General features: G+C 36.5%; 2 protein-coding genes across 2 annotated transcripts; both read left to right on the top strand.

Annotated features, from left to right (window-relative positions):
• The first annotated feature begins 880 nt into the window (after positions 1–880).
• On the top strand, positions 881–5,072 carry LOC147857354 (putative receptor-like protein kinase At1g49730). The gene is made up of 7 exons (XM_087328611.1): positions 881–1,394; positions 2,086–2,344; positions 3,021–3,073; positions 3,267–3,337; positions 3,537–3,626; positions 3,823–3,916; positions 4,093–5,072. Exons 1-7 carry the CDS (start codon positions 938–940, stop codon positions 4,608–4,610), a joined length of 1,542 nt encoding a protein of 513 aa, XP_087184737.1. The 5' UTR covers positions 881–937; the 3' UTR covers positions 4,611–5,072.
• Positions 5,073–11,959: 6,887 nt separating this feature from the next.
• LOC147857353 (uncharacterized) lies at positions 11,960–17,309 on the top strand. Its single transcript, XM_087328848.1, has 7 exons — positions 11,960–12,101; positions 13,982–14,114; positions 14,210–14,292; positions 14,500–14,578; positions 16,183–16,292; positions 16,789–16,853; positions 16,941–17,309. Exons 1-7 carry the CDS (start codon positions 12,030–12,032, stop codon positions 17,032–17,034), a joined length of 636 nt encoding a protein of 211 aa, XP_087184974.1. The 5' UTR covers positions 11,960–12,029; the 3' UTR covers positions 17,035–17,309.
• The last annotated feature ends 578 nt before the right edge of the window (positions 17,310–17,887 follow it).

The raw sequence follows: 17,887 nt of genomic DNA, 5'->3' as shown, positions 1-17,887 counted from the left end.
AGAGACAGAGACAGAGAGACAGAGACAGAAAGACAAGAGAGTGAGTGAGGTGGCCATGGCAGGGTGGCACCAGAGAAGCAAACACCAAACTCACAAAAGAGAGAGAGAAATTGAAAAGAAAAGAGAGGATGGAAGCAGGACATAATCAGAGAAGCAAATTTCTTTGATTTATATACATACATATGTACATACATACATACATACATACATACAATGATACATACATACATACATACATACATACATGCATAGAGACATAGAGATAGAATGTATATACATATGTATGTATGTATGTATACATTACATACATCACATACATACATACATACATAGAGATAGAATGTATATATGTATTATGATTTATGTATATATGTATGTATTCTGTATACATGCATGCATGCATGCATACATAGAGATTGAATGTATATATGTATGTGTTTTGTATACATACATCCATGCATGCATGCATGCATACATACATACATACATACATTTTCTTCATGAAGAAGCTTACAGAAGCAGCAAAAGAAGGCTCTCTCTCTTTGTATTTGTATTTTGTATTTTGTATTGTACTCATCTTCCTCTGATCATGAATTTACATCTATATTTATGACTTCAGCTCAAGGCCACACAAAAACCACACATACATTCTAAAACAGACTAATCTGCCTCTCTCTCTCTCTCTCTCTCTCTCTTTCTCTGATTCTAATGTTAATCATATTTGCTTCTTCATTTCCAATGATAACAGAGCACTCTGCAAACAGATCAAAGTATGGTAAACAGAGAGCTTCTATTGGTACCCTGCAGACCCTATTGAGCTTTTCCTCTTTTTGTTTTGATTCAGCTATGGATTCTGTAGGGGTTATACAGGGATACTAGAAGAACATATAAATATACAGAAAGATTGAAAGAGAGAGAGAGAGACAGAGAGAAAGATATGGACAGAAAATCTAGTAGTGGGGGAGCTTCTTCCCCTGTTCAATTGCCATCATTACCTGCAAATCCTTCCATAACCATACCTGCATTGCCCTCTGATCCTTCCATAACTCTACCAGCCCTCCCACCTTACCCTAGATCTCTCCCAAGAAACCACCCCAATATGACTGTCAATCTGCCCAATTCCTCCAACAATTCCTCCCTCGGCAATGGCGATCCTTCTGGCTATGCAGGGAACAGAGCAAGCGGCCATGGTGCAGCATCTTCACACCTAACCCTAATCTCTGTCCTGGGTGTCCTTGTCACTGTCACGGCCCTCACCCTGGTTTCATTGCTTGTGTTCCTCATCAGGAGGCAGAGGAAGCAATTGGCGAAGAATGTGGAAGCGCCTCATGGTTACATCAATCACAAGGATGTCCTTCAAAGCCCTAAGAACCCACTCAGGAAATGGCTCAGAGGTCAGTCTCTCCCCTATAAATCTGGGCCATTGGGGATTAGCGAATTAGTTTTGAGTAATCAGGAGTTTTAGGATCTGAGGTCTCGCATAGTAATGTTGTAGGGATTATGTATTAAGGTTTAGGGTCAGGTTTTAGGTCTTATGGAGTAGCATTTAGGGTTTAATTGTATAGCTTCTGGATTTAGTACAAGGTTTTAGGAGCTTAAGGTTTAAGTACCAGATATTTTTTTGCGGTATAGGGTTTATAGTGCTAGGGTATATGGATGACCATTTTCGAATCAAGCTAGGGTTTATAGTGCTAGGGTATATGGATGACCATTTTCGAATCAAGCTAGGGTTTATAGTTCTAGGGTATATGGATAACCATTTTCGAATCAAGCTAGGGTTTATAATTCTAGGGTATATGGATAACCATTTTCGAATCAAGTTAGGGTTTACAGTGCTAGGGTATGTGGATAACCATTTACGAATCAAGCTAGGGTTTATAGTTCTAGGGTATATGGATAACCAGTTTCGAATCAAGCTAGGGTTTATAGTTCTAGGGTATATGGATGACCATTTACGAATCAAGCTAGGGTTTATAGTTCTAGGGTATATGGATAACCATTTTCGAATCAAGCTAGGGTTTATAGTGCTGGATTTCTGGTTCCAATCGAAGAATTGGGTCATTGATGCTCTGTTTTTTGTCACAGATTCGACTACATTCCGGCGATTCAGCTACTCGGAGATCCAGAAATCTACTGATAATTTCAGCACTATCATAGGGAAGGGGGGCTTTGGAACTGTATACAAAGCTCACTTTGCGGATGGCCTTGTCGCGGCTGTGAAGAGAATGTACAGGGTTTCGAGGCAAAGAGAGAAGGAGTTCTGCAAAGAGATGGAGTTTCTCGGTCGCCTCCATCACCGGCATCTTGTAACGTTGCGAGGATTCTGCATCACCAAGACTGAGAGGTGCCAAGGCTATTAACCTACAAGAAGAAAGCTTTTTATTATGGGTTCAGGATTAATGGTTTAGGTTTTAGGTTTTAGGGTTTAGGGTTTAGGGGTGAAGGATGGAAGGATTAGTCTAAGGATCTATGGTTTTAAGGGTTTTAGTTGAAAATTTGAGGATTAACTTTGTATACTTCATAAATAGCAGAAACTTTTTTGAGGATTCTGCATCACCAAGACTGAGAGGTGCTAAGCCTATTAACCTACAAGAAGAAAGCTTTTTATTATGGGTTCAGGATTAATGGTTTAAGTTTTAGGGTGAAGGATGGAGGGATTAGTCTAAGGATCTATGGTTTTAAGGGTTTTAGTTGAAATTTTGAGGATTAACTTTGTATGCTTCATAATGAGCAGAATTATTTTTGAGGATTCTGCATCACCAAGACTGAGAGGTGCTAAGCCTATTAACTTACAAGAAGAAAACCTTTTCTTATGGTTCAGGATTAATAGTTTAGGGTTTAGGGTTTAGGGGTGAAGGATGGAGGGATTAGTGTAAGGATCTATGGATTTAAGGGTTTTAGTTGAAATTTTGAGGATTAACTTTGTATACTTCATAATGAGCAGAATTTTATTTTTTTTGCTAATCACCACTTGGGGTTCTCATGATTCTCTGTCTGTAAAAATCCCAATTGTGTGCCAGGTTTCTGGTGTATGAATACATGGAGAATGGCAGCTTGAAGGAGCACTTGCAATGTATGTGTTTATTCATTCATCCATTTGTATACAAATCAATCCAAAACAAAAAAAAAAGTGTCTGTATGTATGAAGAAATGTAGAAGATGGAAAACTCTTTGAGTATATGAAAGCTCATACATATATCCACATTAACATGACTTCATGGAGCTCTTCCTGATTTTATATATAAATTAGAAACTTGGACATGCAGCCGGACATAGCAAAACTCCGATCGATTGGCGGACAAGGATCCAAGTCGCGATTGATGTGGCTGCAGCATTGGTAAGGTTTTTTGTTCATGTTTTTATTTTATTTTACTAAACCCTAAACTCTAAACCCTTGAATCTGAACTTAATTTTCTTTTTTTACTAAACCCTAAACCCTAAACCCTTGAATCTGAACTAACTAATGGCCACAATTGTGAACATGGATTTAACATGGATTTTGTTTTGTTTTGTACTTTGTTTGTCTTTGGAAAAAGGAATATCTGCATTTCTTCTGTGATCCTCCCCTGTGCCACAGAGACATCAAATCAAGCAACATTCTCCTGGATCAACACTTTGTTGCCAAGGTGTGTGGGGGTACTTTGAAGACAATTAATTCCCTGTGTTTGTTTCAATACAAGTAAATAAAAAAAAAAACATGCATTTATTTGTATAGTCAAAAACCCTAGGAATTATTTTTCTGAAGTGGATATAGATAGAGAGAGTCACTATCTATATGATCATTTGCTAACAAAACCCTAAAATTTGCTTCTTCTCCTTTAGGTTGCCGATTTCGGGCTTGCCCATGCCGCTCCAACCATGACCACACCGGCTGCTCCTAATGAACAAATTAGCACGGATGTCCGAGGGACTCCTGGTAAGAAAACAAAGAGAAATTATTGCAAAAGCCCATGTTTTTGTCTCTTTTTTTTTGCCGAATTTAATCATTCGGACACTGCGAACACTAGATTGAAATGTTGCGATTTTGTGTGAACCATCTAATGATGCCTTTTTTTATGAACCCGTATATAAACATGGGGGTTTGTGTTCTAGGTTATCTCGATCCCGAGTATGTGATCACAAGACAACTCAATGTGAAGAGCGATATATATAGCTATGGTGTGCTACTTCTAGAGCTCATCACGGGAAGAGGGGCAGTGCAAGATAACCGAAACCTTGTCTCCTGGGCACAACCGTATTTTGCGACCGATGCAAAGAAGATGCTAATGGTCGATCCGGAGCTTGAAGACAATTATGATCCCGATGAGTTGCGGAATTTAATCAAGCTTTTGAAGATGTGTACCCAAAAGGAGAGCAAGATGAGGCCAAACATTAGGCAAGTGTTGAGCTTTCTCTATGAAAAGCTCGATAAAGACGGAACGCATGCAATGCCGAATGCCCTGGTAGGAAACACTCAAAGTGGGATTGTGGTCAATATGGGCGTATCTAATGATATGATGGAAACGTCCGGGTTTAGCTCTACCTTTTCTTCTAATACACAAAGCACCAAAGCATATAGGTTTGATACCACATCCGTCACATCCGCATCCGAAAGGCCTTTGATAGATTGATGTGGATAAAATCGAAACTCAAAAGACATTCTTCGACGCATCAACAAAGCATATGGTCGAGTCATAGATTTTGATCTCGACTCCGGATTATCCCTTTAGGTGAAAGGGTTTCGGTTTTAGTTTTTAAGCTACCCATGCCTCATTTCCTTCCAAACATTAAACCCTAAACCTCTAAATCCACACACGCAAACATTTGTCAAAAATCAAATGATCATTAGGGTGTATGCGTCTTTGGTGTCTTTCCCATCCATGCCAAAAATACCATCAAATCAAAACCTTGGCACCTCGGCTCCGAAGATTAATAACTGCTTGGAGAGAGTTTGGAAGAGGCTCCTTCGAAGTTCCTCTTGAAATGTGTTGTAAAGTTCTACTAGCTAGTGGAAACATTTCTCCTTGTTAGATTTGTTTTTTGTTCTCACCTGTGAAATAATGGCTGTGGGAAGATCCTTGTAATTCTTCTTTGATGTCTCTCGGAAGTGTTGTAAAATGCGGAAATATGTTTTATTGTTTATTGTGCTTTGCACTCTCGCCTTTCTTTGTGCATGCCCACAATGTTGCTCTCTTTATGCTATGTACTCGAGGATGTATGATGTTATCGTTCAACAATGGATATGCTATTGGAGCACATTAACAAATGCCGATCAATCCTCCAAATATGTCATATTTACCACTTTAACCTCCTTTGTCTATATGTATATTTTTGTAGTGATTTATTTCAATAAGTTTATAGTAGTTAATATCTAGATATGGTGTTCAAGAGAAGTTGATACAAGCGTATCAATCTGGAGGGCTTAGATATGCAATGCTCTTGTTCAAAGAACAATGTGGACTGAATTTATGACGATGAAACAAACTATCTCAACAATGTGTTCACATTACTTCCATTTAAAACTACATGCATGCTTATTCCTCTATTGTAAGCACCCAAGTGCACTCTTATTCTAGCAAGTGGTCCTACACTTTTAAATGCCCCTTAAATACATGCCTCGATCTCTATGAAGGAAACCATTTGAATAGAGTTTGAGACAAATAAAGTTGTAGATGAGAATTATCCTTGCATTCGTGTAGAGGGTGCACATAATGGAGTATGTCATACAATGAGATGTTTCTATGAGCAGTAAAGTCCATAAAGAAGAGAAAAATTTTGGTGTAGCAATTGAAGTCCTTAAAGAAGAGAAAATGATGACCTAAGAGTCATTCAAGTCATTGAAGAAGAGAATTCGATGATTGCATCATGCAAGCCTTAATTCACCATGTGACACCTAGTTGGCACATATAAATGAGGCAATCATAGTCAAAAGAAAAGTTATGGAGTAAACCAATTTATCATAAAAAATTATGTATAGTGTAAAAAGTGAATTCCTACTCGTCCTAGTATGAAAATGTATGAATTTGATTTTACTTTCATTGATATGTATATATTATATGTTAACTTTTCAATTCGGCGATCAAGTTGTTCATTTCATCTAAAGTACATATTTCTACACGGCGCACGTTAACTTCTCTCAAATTGGTGGTGATGGTGTTCTGTATATGTTGGAATTGAAAAACCTTTTAAAAACACTCAAAGTGTTGAATAATCATTATTCGTTTATTTTGTTTGGAAGTAATCAATAAAACTATAGCTTTCAATGAGTTGAGATAGTTGTTCAATTCATTGAAAGTTAACATCAAGCAAATAAAAAATTATCCTCAATATGCCCAAATTCATAAAATTTTAAAAGTTAGGAAACGCGTAATAATATACATGAGTTAAGGTCAAGTGTCTTATGCAAATGTCCATGTTGATAGTAGAGATCTAAGGAATGAACAACAAGAGGATCAATTAGAGAATGGTGCAAATCATGTACTTGCTCTCTCCCTATTTTGAGCATCATTAATATCTTAGGTTTCTTCTTCTACCTCTCCTTCTTGTTAATGATAAGAATGTCTTGATGACTTCAATATTGTCCAAAACAAATATAACTAGTCGCTCCACTTATTTCTATAAGATTTCAATTTCACCCTCTTAGTCATTGTATAATCTCTCGGCTTAGTTTATGGCTTTGTTATTGTAGTAACAATTGTGTTGTAAACACTTGGAAGCCAGCTAGGGAGGAAGATAATAGATCCTCAAAAAGTTTGAAGAGTATAGTTTGAAATCGTCACTATCCAAAGTTACCATGTCAGTAAAATTGAATGGCATATCAAGTGCATGTGTGTGTTTGATATTTCAACATTTAATGAGTTTGTCTTGTAATTGGTCCAATTGAAAGAGCAAAATGGAATTACTATTGGGATAAACTCATTAATGCATTCTTTGGTGGAGAAAGTGGAGGATAAGATGGGAATTAAGGAGGTCCACGAGGAAATGTGATGGCCCTCAAAAGCTATCGACTAGTTATTTTTGTCAATCAATGTTTTTTGTATGATCAAACTAATTGTGGTCACTAAGAGGATACAATCATGGTGGGCATCGATCAAACAAGAAGTCATTGGATTCAACAAAGAGCTCAAAACAATTTTGTGAATAGGCAATATGATTCAAATAATGTGTTTCCATTGTCGAAATAAACATGATCGCTCAATAAGGAAATATGATGGGGAAATTTGAAGAAAACATAGAATAATAAGGTGCATCATCTGGTCATAATAATATGATTGTGAATATAATTTTGCATGGCCTACGCAACAAGAATGTGATTTAGCATCTACAACAAAACAATGCATTGAAGATGTTTGGTTGTTCAAACCATATATGTCTTTCTAATATTGTCAAATGCTTGTAATAACAACAAATATTACTAGTACGAAAAGTAATTTACATGGATGATGACAATGACAATGTAAAACTATGTTCGTTTGATGATGTTGTCAAGAAACTAAAGGATGTTTGGTATGTCCACATGTTCTTAAGAATCATTGTTCGAATGGTGAGGAAGCATCCTTTTTGTGTTTACAAACATGTATGTGAAATGTGGTTGCCTTGAAGAAGCACAGAATGTATTTAATTGCCTTCAAAACCGAGATGTAGAGGCATGGAATATAGTGTTCTCTATCTTGAAAGCTTGTGGTAGCATTCGGTTTTTTGGATAAAGGTAGATTGATTGGAATTGCATTGGTGGATATAACATGCTGAAAAAGCATTGTAATGGTTCCAATCTCTGAGCTACAAGGGCTTGTCTCTGAATGCCACAACTTTTGTTTCTGTCTATGGAATAACTTGGAATGTGTTGATTGCAAATTATACTGAACATGAGCATGTTGAAGAAGATTGAAATGGTTTCTATCTATGACCTGCGAGGGCTTGTCTCCAGATGCAACTACTTTTGTTGCTGTCTAGTTGAAGAAGATATGAGTTCTCTCTTCAATCATGTTAACATATGATAATAGAATGAGTATATGATAATCTTAAGCTTGGTTGGGTGTTTTGTTTCTTGCATGATTTGGATCTATTTCATTCAAAGAAATATTGATGTACTCTCAAAATAATTATAATAAGGCCAGTCATTGGTAGTTATGGTGCAATTTGGGCGTGATAGAAAGGAAAAATAGAAACATATTGGAACATGATTTGAAATGAATTTGTCTAATTTTTTCGGGTAGATGCATGTCATTTATATGTTGTTAGCTTGATAAACACAATGTCGATGTCCATTATTGGCATCAATATACTTCGCATGAGTTGTTTCATGGTAAAACACCGAAAGACGACAATTTGATTGTTTTTGGATGTGTGTTGTGCACATGTTCTTGATCAAGTTTGGGAATTTGTATGTAAATGCAATAAAGTATGTAAAGTTTTCTAGCCATTGATTTGATCTCCATGGCAATCGATTATTCGAACCATGGAATAATTAAATATTACATTTTGGGACATCTCGAATTTAACTCAAACACTGAGTTCAGATTCATTAGAATGTGATGTGCTCATCTTTGATGGTTTTCTCTAATAGTCATGCACAACTTTTATCTCTTTACTTTCGTGTAGATGTCTACATAAAATGTTTTATTTTTTAAAATTTTATGGATGGGGAAATAAATGTTATTAAAAGTAGAGATTTACCTCATCCATGCCTTTTGGAGAAAAACGTATTTTTTAGAGGTCATATTTGTGACAGTTTCAACGAATCAAAAAGTTGTGTTTGTTGAGAAAGGATCATGGTACAATCCGCCCACCACAAACAAACAAGAAATCATAATTAAACTGCACATGTAAGTGAAAGTGCTGCTAAAAAACGTGTCACATACAACTGTAGGCTTATATTGATTCCCCCCCCCCCCCCAATCCATGAGGTGACGAACAATGCCTATTTTGGCTCTTGCTACTAAGTTACTTGTGTCAAAATATCCCATTAAACTTTACAATAAGATGGGGACCTTCAAAAAGTAACAAAGGACTAGGAATAGACGTTACTTGCTCAATTCAAATTAGTCGCAAAAGGCCTTTTAGGTGATGAAAATATTTAAGTGACGTTCACACTTTACCATTACATGGTTGTGCCAGAGGAAGAGCTTGGTTGACTTGTCACAGTAGGGTCGATGACGTGGGGCTCAATTTTTAACAAGACTTAGTTGTTAATTTGAGCACCTGAGCTCATTCCATTAACAAAAACAAATCAATCAAATTCCAAACCTAGTTGTATCATTTGTGGTTGATGGTCATTTTTCAAAGGGCAACATTATCCTATTCAACTCTTGTCTTGTGGAACAAGAAAAGATCCATGTCAACTTTGTACAAGATATTTTTACAATGAACTTAAAATAAGATTATGGAAGTTTTTATAATGAACATCACATTATCTTATTCCCAAGGTATGGAATTTTTCTGACTATATCGCGTGCTTAGGATGAATGGAATTCCCCCCTGAAATGAAAATATTATCCTTTTGAACAAAGGCATTGTTTCCTAGGTTGCTAGTGGTGCAAACTTTGTAGGTATGGTTATCCACCCTTTAAAAATGATGAATACATATGAAACCCATTGCTTAAGATTTAAACCTACATCACTTGACCTAGTTGTTGATGGGGTAGAACCATGAGGACCTCCCTATTTACAAGGAATCCTCTCTTTCAGTAAAAAAAACAATTGAGGTTTATTTTTATGGTTGTAAAGAGAAAACTCAAAAAAGGCTAATAGATTCAAAGCAACAAAAAAAAAATCTCTTCTTTTTTCTCTTTGTTCTTTGTTGATCCTATCCCTTCCAAGACAAATCTAGCTAGTCATGGAACAGGGAATATAAGTACCATTCAAGAGCTTCCATCGTACTTGAGATTTTTCCTCATAAAAGCTCTTTAAGATGGGCACAAAAAAATACTACACTAACTTTAAGGTGCTATCAAGTGGAATTTACCTATTTTCGCATCTCTAGTTACTCTAATCTATGTTCAATGAAAGCCATTACCACGTCTAGATTAATATGCTTGTATGTCTCTCTATGGACTAGAGAAAGAAAAAACAAACTTCAATGGAACCAATAAATTAGGTTTTACACTAAACATTGTTGAATGGCTAGTTTTGAACCCCATTTATGGCCCCCGTAGATCCGGTGCCCTCTCGTTGGGCAACGCTCCAAAATTGAGTAGAGATCTTTGAACGATTGCCAACATTGAATTCAAATCAACGAACTTTTTGAGTTCTCTCATGTGACACCTATTGTGGGAACTCCCACCACAATAGAAACCAATGAGTTATATAGTGGACACATGGCAATATAGAACTCAAAGAGTTCTATCATATGGAGTTCATAAGATTACATTCAAAGAGTGCTATAATACATGCCTCCATGACGAGCAATTGGGCACTGCTTTAGTGCCTCCCATACTGCTAAATATCATCCTTTTGTGTGAGCCTAGGTGTTACATGCATAAACAAAAACCTATCTCATGATTAGTTATCGATAATGTTAAATGCTTAACCATAACCGATCATGAGATAGGTTTTGCACCTAACACTTGGGTTCACACTTCTATTTGGTGCTTATCGTTGAACATGATTTTGCTCAACATAGTTCACCCACCTTGGCGTTTTTTTTTGCGTGGTCACTTGAACGATATTTGTGATGTAACCGCTACAAACATTGGCAATTGAGCCTTTGCCCTTGTAGTTTAGAGGACAGTTCAAATAAAACACGTTGGTGTGACTCACTATTGTAGTAGTAGCATATAATTGGTCGTAAAGTTGTAAAGATGGACTCCTCGGGTAAAAGATTGCATTATGTCAACTAGGGAAGCTAGAGGTCTTTAGAGTGCCTTTGGAGGGGCCATGTAGGGAGGATACTTAAGAAAGGCAAAATCGGGTGTAGTTGATATTGTGGAAGTGTGTATTGTCACAATACACTCCCATCAATCAATGCATTCATAATCCTCCAATGCTTTGTAAACCTTGTCTTATTGATCATATTCGTGATAGCTTAAGTTATCCATGTAGATGTAGTCTTTATTTTGAGGGGGAAACCTCTAGTTGAGTTTATCCTTGGTTGGGGGTGCCTAGTTCGTGTGAGATTCATGGATGGGTTGCATGTGGTTTGTATTAGTCGTTGTTTTGGCGAGTAAATTATTTCACATGGTTTGATGGAGTCTGCATGTGTGGCATTGAATTTAGTAGGTCTAGTTAATGGTTGACATGAAGGTAGAGTATACATTGGACAACATTGTGAAAGCATGCCTCTTTGTCTATCAATAGTGACAGTGAAAGGCAAATCATATTGAGGGCATCACTAGTATGTACATTATCCATATCCACAACTCGATTGACAACATTGTCAACAGGTGAAGAAGGTTGAGAAATTGATAATGCCCATTGTTGTGCATTAGAGGCCCTCCCAAGCAAGAAGGGGCTTTGAAGTTTATCATCACGTGGACAGAAGGGGCGACTTGCATAGCTACTGGTTGATCCAAATGGCCAATTTTGAAAATCCTCATATTTGGTCCTCAATAAGACATGTAGGAGGAGTGCTGCTGGTGGGTTTTGTTCAACGAGACGTGATGTTGGAACATTCACAAATAAACAGAGTATACTGCGATTGAGTGTTTCGAAGTGGCCATACGAGCTAGCGGCAACCTCCTACTCTTCAAGTGATATATGCTAAAAAATCGGAGATTTGGTGGAGCGATGAGTGATAGTGCGAATAGGCTTAGGTATAAATTGACAACACAATGTACACGTACGTGCTTGGTACTCGAAGTTGGTACGCGACTATAGATCCCAAGGAGAGCGTGTTGTCCGGCCGTCCGGCCGGTCAGTGGAGCCTACGGTAGAAGAGGACTCCATGTCCAAATCAACAAGGCCGGTCACTGGAGCCTAACGGCAGAATAGGACACTCTGTCCAAACCAATAAGGAACCGACAAACCGAATGATCAACTCTCTCTCTCTGGTAGGACACACAGACGCAGACACAGACACAGACACAGACACAGACAGACAGACAGAGAAAGAAATGGCTAGGGTTTCTGTTCGAACAGCGCTTCCGGGCAGATCTTACACTCTCGATCTTCCTGCAACAATGGAGGTAAGGATAATCTCTCTCCCTCCCTCTCTCTCTCTCAGCAGTTAATCTCGCGCCTGAGTTTCTTCTTCTTGAATCCTGATGAGTTTAGAAAACCTCGGAAGCTGTTCTCAAACATTTTTTGTTGTTGTTCTTCCTGAATCCTGAAGAAAAAAGAACCTTCAAACGTCTCCTGCTTTGAATTCTTGTTTTGAATCAGTCGTCGTTTACATGTGCAATCCTTGAGGAATGAAGGGAATTTGAAACGCTCCCACTCTCCTTCTTGCATCATGCGGAGACGCTTTCTGATTCATAATGTGTTTATTATTATGCTTGGATCCCGAAGAAACAAATCTAAACTCCACTGATTCTACTTGACTCTGGAAAAGCAGATGTTTCTGACTTTTACAGAACTTAGAACGTTTCTGTTGTCATTTCGACTCCAAACATTGTGGACTCTGAACAACTGCAAATGTTTCTCGTTTCTCGAATGTGAAAACGATTCTGACTTTTCAAGATTCCGTTCGGACTCCGAATGTTTCCGAAAGTTTGGAAACGAATATTTTTCATGCGTATGCTAGGTCTTCCACAGATTCAGATCAACATTTTGCATTTTCTCAGGCTTTGTTTGAGGCCTTTTGCACTGTTTTCATCACCCTCTCTGTTTATTTGACAAACGTGTACTGTAATTTGCAGAAAAAACAGACATGTGATTTCAGGCACTATATACGTCATTAAAAAATGTAACAAAGGAACCACAGGAGAATCTTTGAATGCAAGTACAGAAAATATCTAGTAACGCTTAGAGGAAACCTTTGAATTATTATACCTGAATTTTAGTTATTTCCCCAAATGCCCTATAATCTACCCCTGGAAGAGAGAAGAAGGTGCTAGTTTATCCATACCAATGCTCAACTAGCACTTGCGGCTGTTTTTTCCAGGTTTGACTGATTGCATTTGGGGAAATAAGGAAAACTTTAAAGCATTTCAGAAAATAAAGAAAAATTAGGGGATATTTTAGATTTTTTTTCCTAATACTTTTGTCTTCATTACTTCCATTATCTTCAAATATGTTCTTTTTTCTGTCACAACATATAATTTAGACAAATAGAACCTTTAAAAAACGAAGCATAAAAATGCAAGTTAAAGGGGAAGTTGACTCTGCGAAATTCTTGTTGAGAATAGATCGATGATCAAAAGAGGAATAATTAACTCACCTTCGATATATCAATATAATGAAAGGATACTGAGACATCAAGCTGCAATTGTGGAATAGATCATTGAGTAAGCGAGAGAAAGTTATTGATTCCCTACATATAATACAACATCAATCACTAGTTTAGCTGTGCTCACATGGAGAGAATTCTCTTACCACCTTTAGTTAAAAGGACCCGTGTGATATAATGTTGTCATCAAAGTTTCCAAACTAATCTACTTGTGAAATTCTCTCCTGCTTTTCCTTACTGCTTCTGTTATCCATATTACTTTGAAATATTAGTATGGTGGAGATATGTAATTTCAAGTACTTTCGAAGCGTTGGAAAATGTATCATAAGACCAAGGCCAGAGTGCCGAAGCTGTCAAATTTGTAGCAAAAGAATGAGAAGTAAAGTGAGTCCACTCAGTGTATTAAGTCGCTCATGTCTAAGGTTGGCTTCATACCATAGGAAGTAAAAAATGAAACAATAGAACTAAAAATTAAAGGAATTGCATAAGATATCTAATAATGCTCTTATACATATCGTGATTGGGATGAAATCCATGTATTCTATGTTAGAAATAGTATTGATGTTACTTTAATGCATCAAATGTGCTAACAACAATTGATGTGTGTGTGTTGCAAATTTGAAAATTTTCTGATATTGATACATGTGCTGCGATATCTTTGTCTGTGTTTTGATTCAGGTCTCTGCACTTAGGGCATTGGTAGCAGAAGAAACCTCTTTACCTCTAGAGAGATTAAAGCTCATATTTAAAGGGAAAACACTACTTGATCTCAACAAAGATGAGCCTGTTTCGGTAAAACTTATCAATGGAGGTATCGTCTTCTAGCTTATCATGGCACCTCCAAAGATTGATGATTTAATTATTTTACTATTAACACATTTTCATTCTTATGACTTGGTTAGGCAGATTCTATTCTTGCAGTAGTTGCACCTAAAGCTCCACCTAAGCACATTCAAAATAGGGATGGAGCCGATGATGAGGATGACCTGGTTCTCGTTTTCTCTCCCAATCTTTCAATGAGCTTATCTTTTTGTATTGATTAGTTACTGAAAAATGTTATGACTGTAACTTTTTGGGCCTTGTAAGCCACTTTGATGTCTGGCTTTTTTAAAACTTCAATTAAATCTTTCTTCCACTCTTTCTCTCTCTGGTTCCTGTGCATTGTGATTTTAAGTGATTGTTTTGTGTGTCTACAGAGTTTTCGTATTCCAGAAACAGCCACGCTATTTCAGAAGCAGATTATTCACTTCTTACAACAAAAATTAAAGTTACCAGGTATAATTTCAATAGCCTTTGATTCGATTTGTTTAATGTGATAACAATGTTTAATTGATCTCAAATAACTTGACCGGAAAACGGAAAACCTGTGCAGGATGTCTTAAAGTTGAACATTAAAGACTGTTGGACCACCCTTCTCTTGTCATTGATTCATTTGTACTTAAAATGCTACATGTGCCACCTTTCAGTATCATATAATATACTTTTTATGACTTAATTTTAAATAAGAGGAAGCATTGAGCACGCCTAAATTAGTGATTGAAAGATTCAAATTCTAAACATAATATAATTCAAAGAGAACGAAACATTTCTTTTTCTCATTCGAAAGATGCATTTGATGCTCTATCCATTACATGCTCTTATTTGTACTTAAGATGTTACTTATGCCCCTTCCATTACCATATAGTATACCTTTCATGACTTAATTCAAACAAGAGGAAACATTGAGCACTCCTAAATTAGTGATAAAAATTCAAATTCTAAACATAATATAATTCAAAGAGAATGAAACATTTATTTTCTTACTTGAAAGATACAGTTGATGCTCTATCCATTGACATGCTGTTATGATGGAGCTTAGATGTTGATCTAGACAGATGCTAGTAAAGTTTGTAAACTTAGCTGGAAAATAGTACATGTAAGTTACCTGAGTGGATCACCTTTTAGAGTTTGTGGAAGTATGGGAAAATATTTCAGGAGATATATTCTAGGTCGGGCTTTTATTAACTCCATAAGTGGTACTTTGGAAGATTTACCTTGTGGTGCTACCAAAACTGTTGCAGTATAAATACATTGGCCTTTACTCGTCTGAACTCATAATAATGGCATTACAAATTCTGGCACCATGGTGCATTGCCAATATCTCAAGAGGATGGATCATTGAGCATCATGTCTAACACAGGCTATTTCATCCTTGCCCTGAGTTGTATACATAGTACTAACAAATCTCTATATGTTTAGTGTACAGGTGGAATACTGGAATTTTGGAACCACCCATATTTATGTTGATTATTTGATCTGAAGACGATCATCTCTTCCATGTGTGTTCCCATGTATGATATGTTCCTCCTTGATTACATTAATCAATGCCTGAGAATGTGGAGTGATTCTCATTAGCTTTGCCAAACACATGAAATGATCTTTTGTTAAAACTTGTTGGGACATCTGAATTCGCTGGAAAACTTATCCCTGAGAGCATATCTTGGATCGTTAAGTTCAAAATTATCTATGCCAAGAGCTTATGTTGAATAGATATATGCAAATTTATCATTGACAAGAGTATATGTTGGATGGATAAATGCAAAATTATCCCTGACAAGAGCATATCTTGAATGAATTAATCTGTTCACGTCCCTGCACTGTAACCTTCTATAATGGATTTTTGTATATTTGAGCCAGCTTGTTAAATGAAAATGGTTCGCTAGCATGCCATTGGCTTTAGTCACACAATTATATTGTATATAACCTGTCTAGAGCAACCACCTTAAATGGCATTCGAAAAAGCAGGGCAGAATATGATGTACATTTTATTACCAAATTATGAGATAGCTCTAGAGAGATTTAGTGTGAGAGAGGTATGATTTATTGTTTTGATTTGGCAGACATCATCTTGATTATGATTTTCTCCATCAGCATGAGAGGGTGGGTTGTAGTTCTGTTTTGGTTTGCAATGGCGCCTGTAGCTTATCAGTGGGATATTGGTCCAGTCTATGTAAGTCCTTTTAACAATTTTGTATTTGGTTATGCACAGTCAATAGTTTTATATTAAAGACTGGTAAATGCTGTCTGTATCTCTGTTATCTCTTCACATCTTAGCAGAGGAAAAAATTACACAAGGTCATGGTAATTAGGTTTTAAGTTTAAATATTCTTCTTAGGTAACCCCTACAATGTCATTGTTCAAACCTTCAATGATAGGTTTGCCACTCCAAATAAGTAAGTTTGTGATTGGATTGTAAAGGTTTTGGACAATTACCATTGTCCAAAACGTGAAATGCCAGTCTGGTTTGACAAGTAAAACATATATTAATGGCACTGAGTTGGGTCTGCAATTGGATTCAATAGGTTTTGAAGGGTAATGTGGTTGCTAAGTTAAATAAGTATTAATGGAACTACTGATTGTCTGTGTGGGTAAAGCCTACATATAAGATAACGAAGATTTTAACGAGTTAAATAATGCTTTGTCTTGGCTGTACTTTGCCTGTGCAGATCCTGATAACTGCATTTGCTGTTATATTCATAAATTTAGGGAAGCGCCAAGAGGGAGAAGTAAGGTTTGTACTCGACATATACCCACTTAGTCTTATTATTAGTGCTCATATAAACACTTTTGGAATGAGATACTAATAATGTCCTTTCAGTGCATATTCAATTTTCAACGAGGGGTTCCGGGAACTTCCTGGCACATTGAATGCAGAAAGGTTGGACAGGGACATAAGAGCAGGACAATTCTAAATAATATTTATAAACTCACCAACAATGGCAACACATACCTCTGTGAATTTAACACAGTGAGAATTTTGGCATCAAAATTTTGCATGTATATATATATATATAAATAGTTGTATAACATCCTAACATCACCCTATTTTTTCTGATATACCGCTGGGTGGAAATACAAATCTTTGTAATAAATTGAAGCGTGCTTTAAACACCTGAAACTATAATGGAGCATGCAATACTTTCCAAGTTTAATGGCACCTCATTTGCTCCTTGATTAATAACCTCAATTATTGAGTTGTATTTTTTGATTCTTGATGGTTCGCACATGTTTACATTTTTACCACAACTAGTATTCAAGGACAAGGAAGAGTAAGCTTTAATTTGGTCTTTCACTTTTTACTGCAATTGCTCATTCTCAATCCAAGGACAATGAAGAGTAAGTTATAATTTGTGGTGCTAATTTATTTACTGCAATTGCATATTCTCATTTATGGATCGAGATATTTGAATGCTCTCTTAATCTTAGAAAATAGAGATTTGTAGTTTTACAATGGGAAGATTTAATTTTCAATGCATGAAATAATTTTCCATGCCATCAAAATTTTCAAATAAGTTTTCCTTGCTTGAATTGATTGGATATTTGATGCCTTTCGAAAAAGGACAAATATTGTATTGTTTATTCCTAACTTTCTGGAAGTGTTGAGCTAAAGTCAATTTTTTGACAAGCTGAGTAGCAAAGTAGAATGAACATAGAATAAAGAAGAAGGCTTAATGCATGCCAACTATAACTATTGTGTTGTGACTCAAAAACACTAATAGTCAATGTATAAAGTTGCTTACACGTTGTGATTTATCTTCACACTCA

Source organism: Azolla caroliniana, unplaced genomic scaffold (genome assembly GCF_043228905.1).
Source record: "Azolla caroliniana isolate FFs.n. ecotype wild unplaced genomic scaffold, voAzoCaro1.0.p SCAF_12, whole genome shotgun sequence".
NCBI classification, from domain to species: Eukaryota; Viridiplantae; Streptophyta; class Polypodiopsida; order Salviniales; family Salviniaceae; genus Azolla; species Azolla caroliniana.
This window is presented reverse-complemented; position numbering and strand designations above follow the sequence as displayed.

Excerpts from the sequence above, each read along its gene's own strand:
- LOC147857353 (XM_087328848.1), top strand. The coding sequence starts at position 12,030 with ATGGCTAGGGTTTCTGTTCGAACAGCGCTTCCGGGCAGATCTTACACT. Across the intron at positions 12,102-13,981 it reads ATCTTCCTGCAACAATGGAG|GTCTCTGCACTTAGGGCATT; the intron begins GTAAGGATAATC and ends GTTTTGATTCAG. Across the intron at positions 14,293-14,499 it reads CCGATGATGAGGATGACCTG|AGTTTTCGTATTCCAGAAAC; the intron begins GTTCTCGTTTTC and ends GTGTGTCTACAG.
- LOC147857354 (XM_087328611.1), top strand. The coding sequence starts at position 938 with ATGGACAGAAAATCTAGTAGTGGGGGAGCTTCTTCCCCTGTTCAATTG. Across the intron at positions 2,345-3,020 it reads TGCATCACCAAGACTGAGAG|GTTTCTGGTGTATGAATACA; the intron begins GTGCCAAGGCTA and ends ATTGTGTGCCAG. Across the intron at positions 3,074-3,266 it reads CTTGAAGGAGCACTTGCAAT|CCGGACATAGCAAAACTCCG; the intron begins GTATGTGTTTAT and ends TTGGACATGCAG.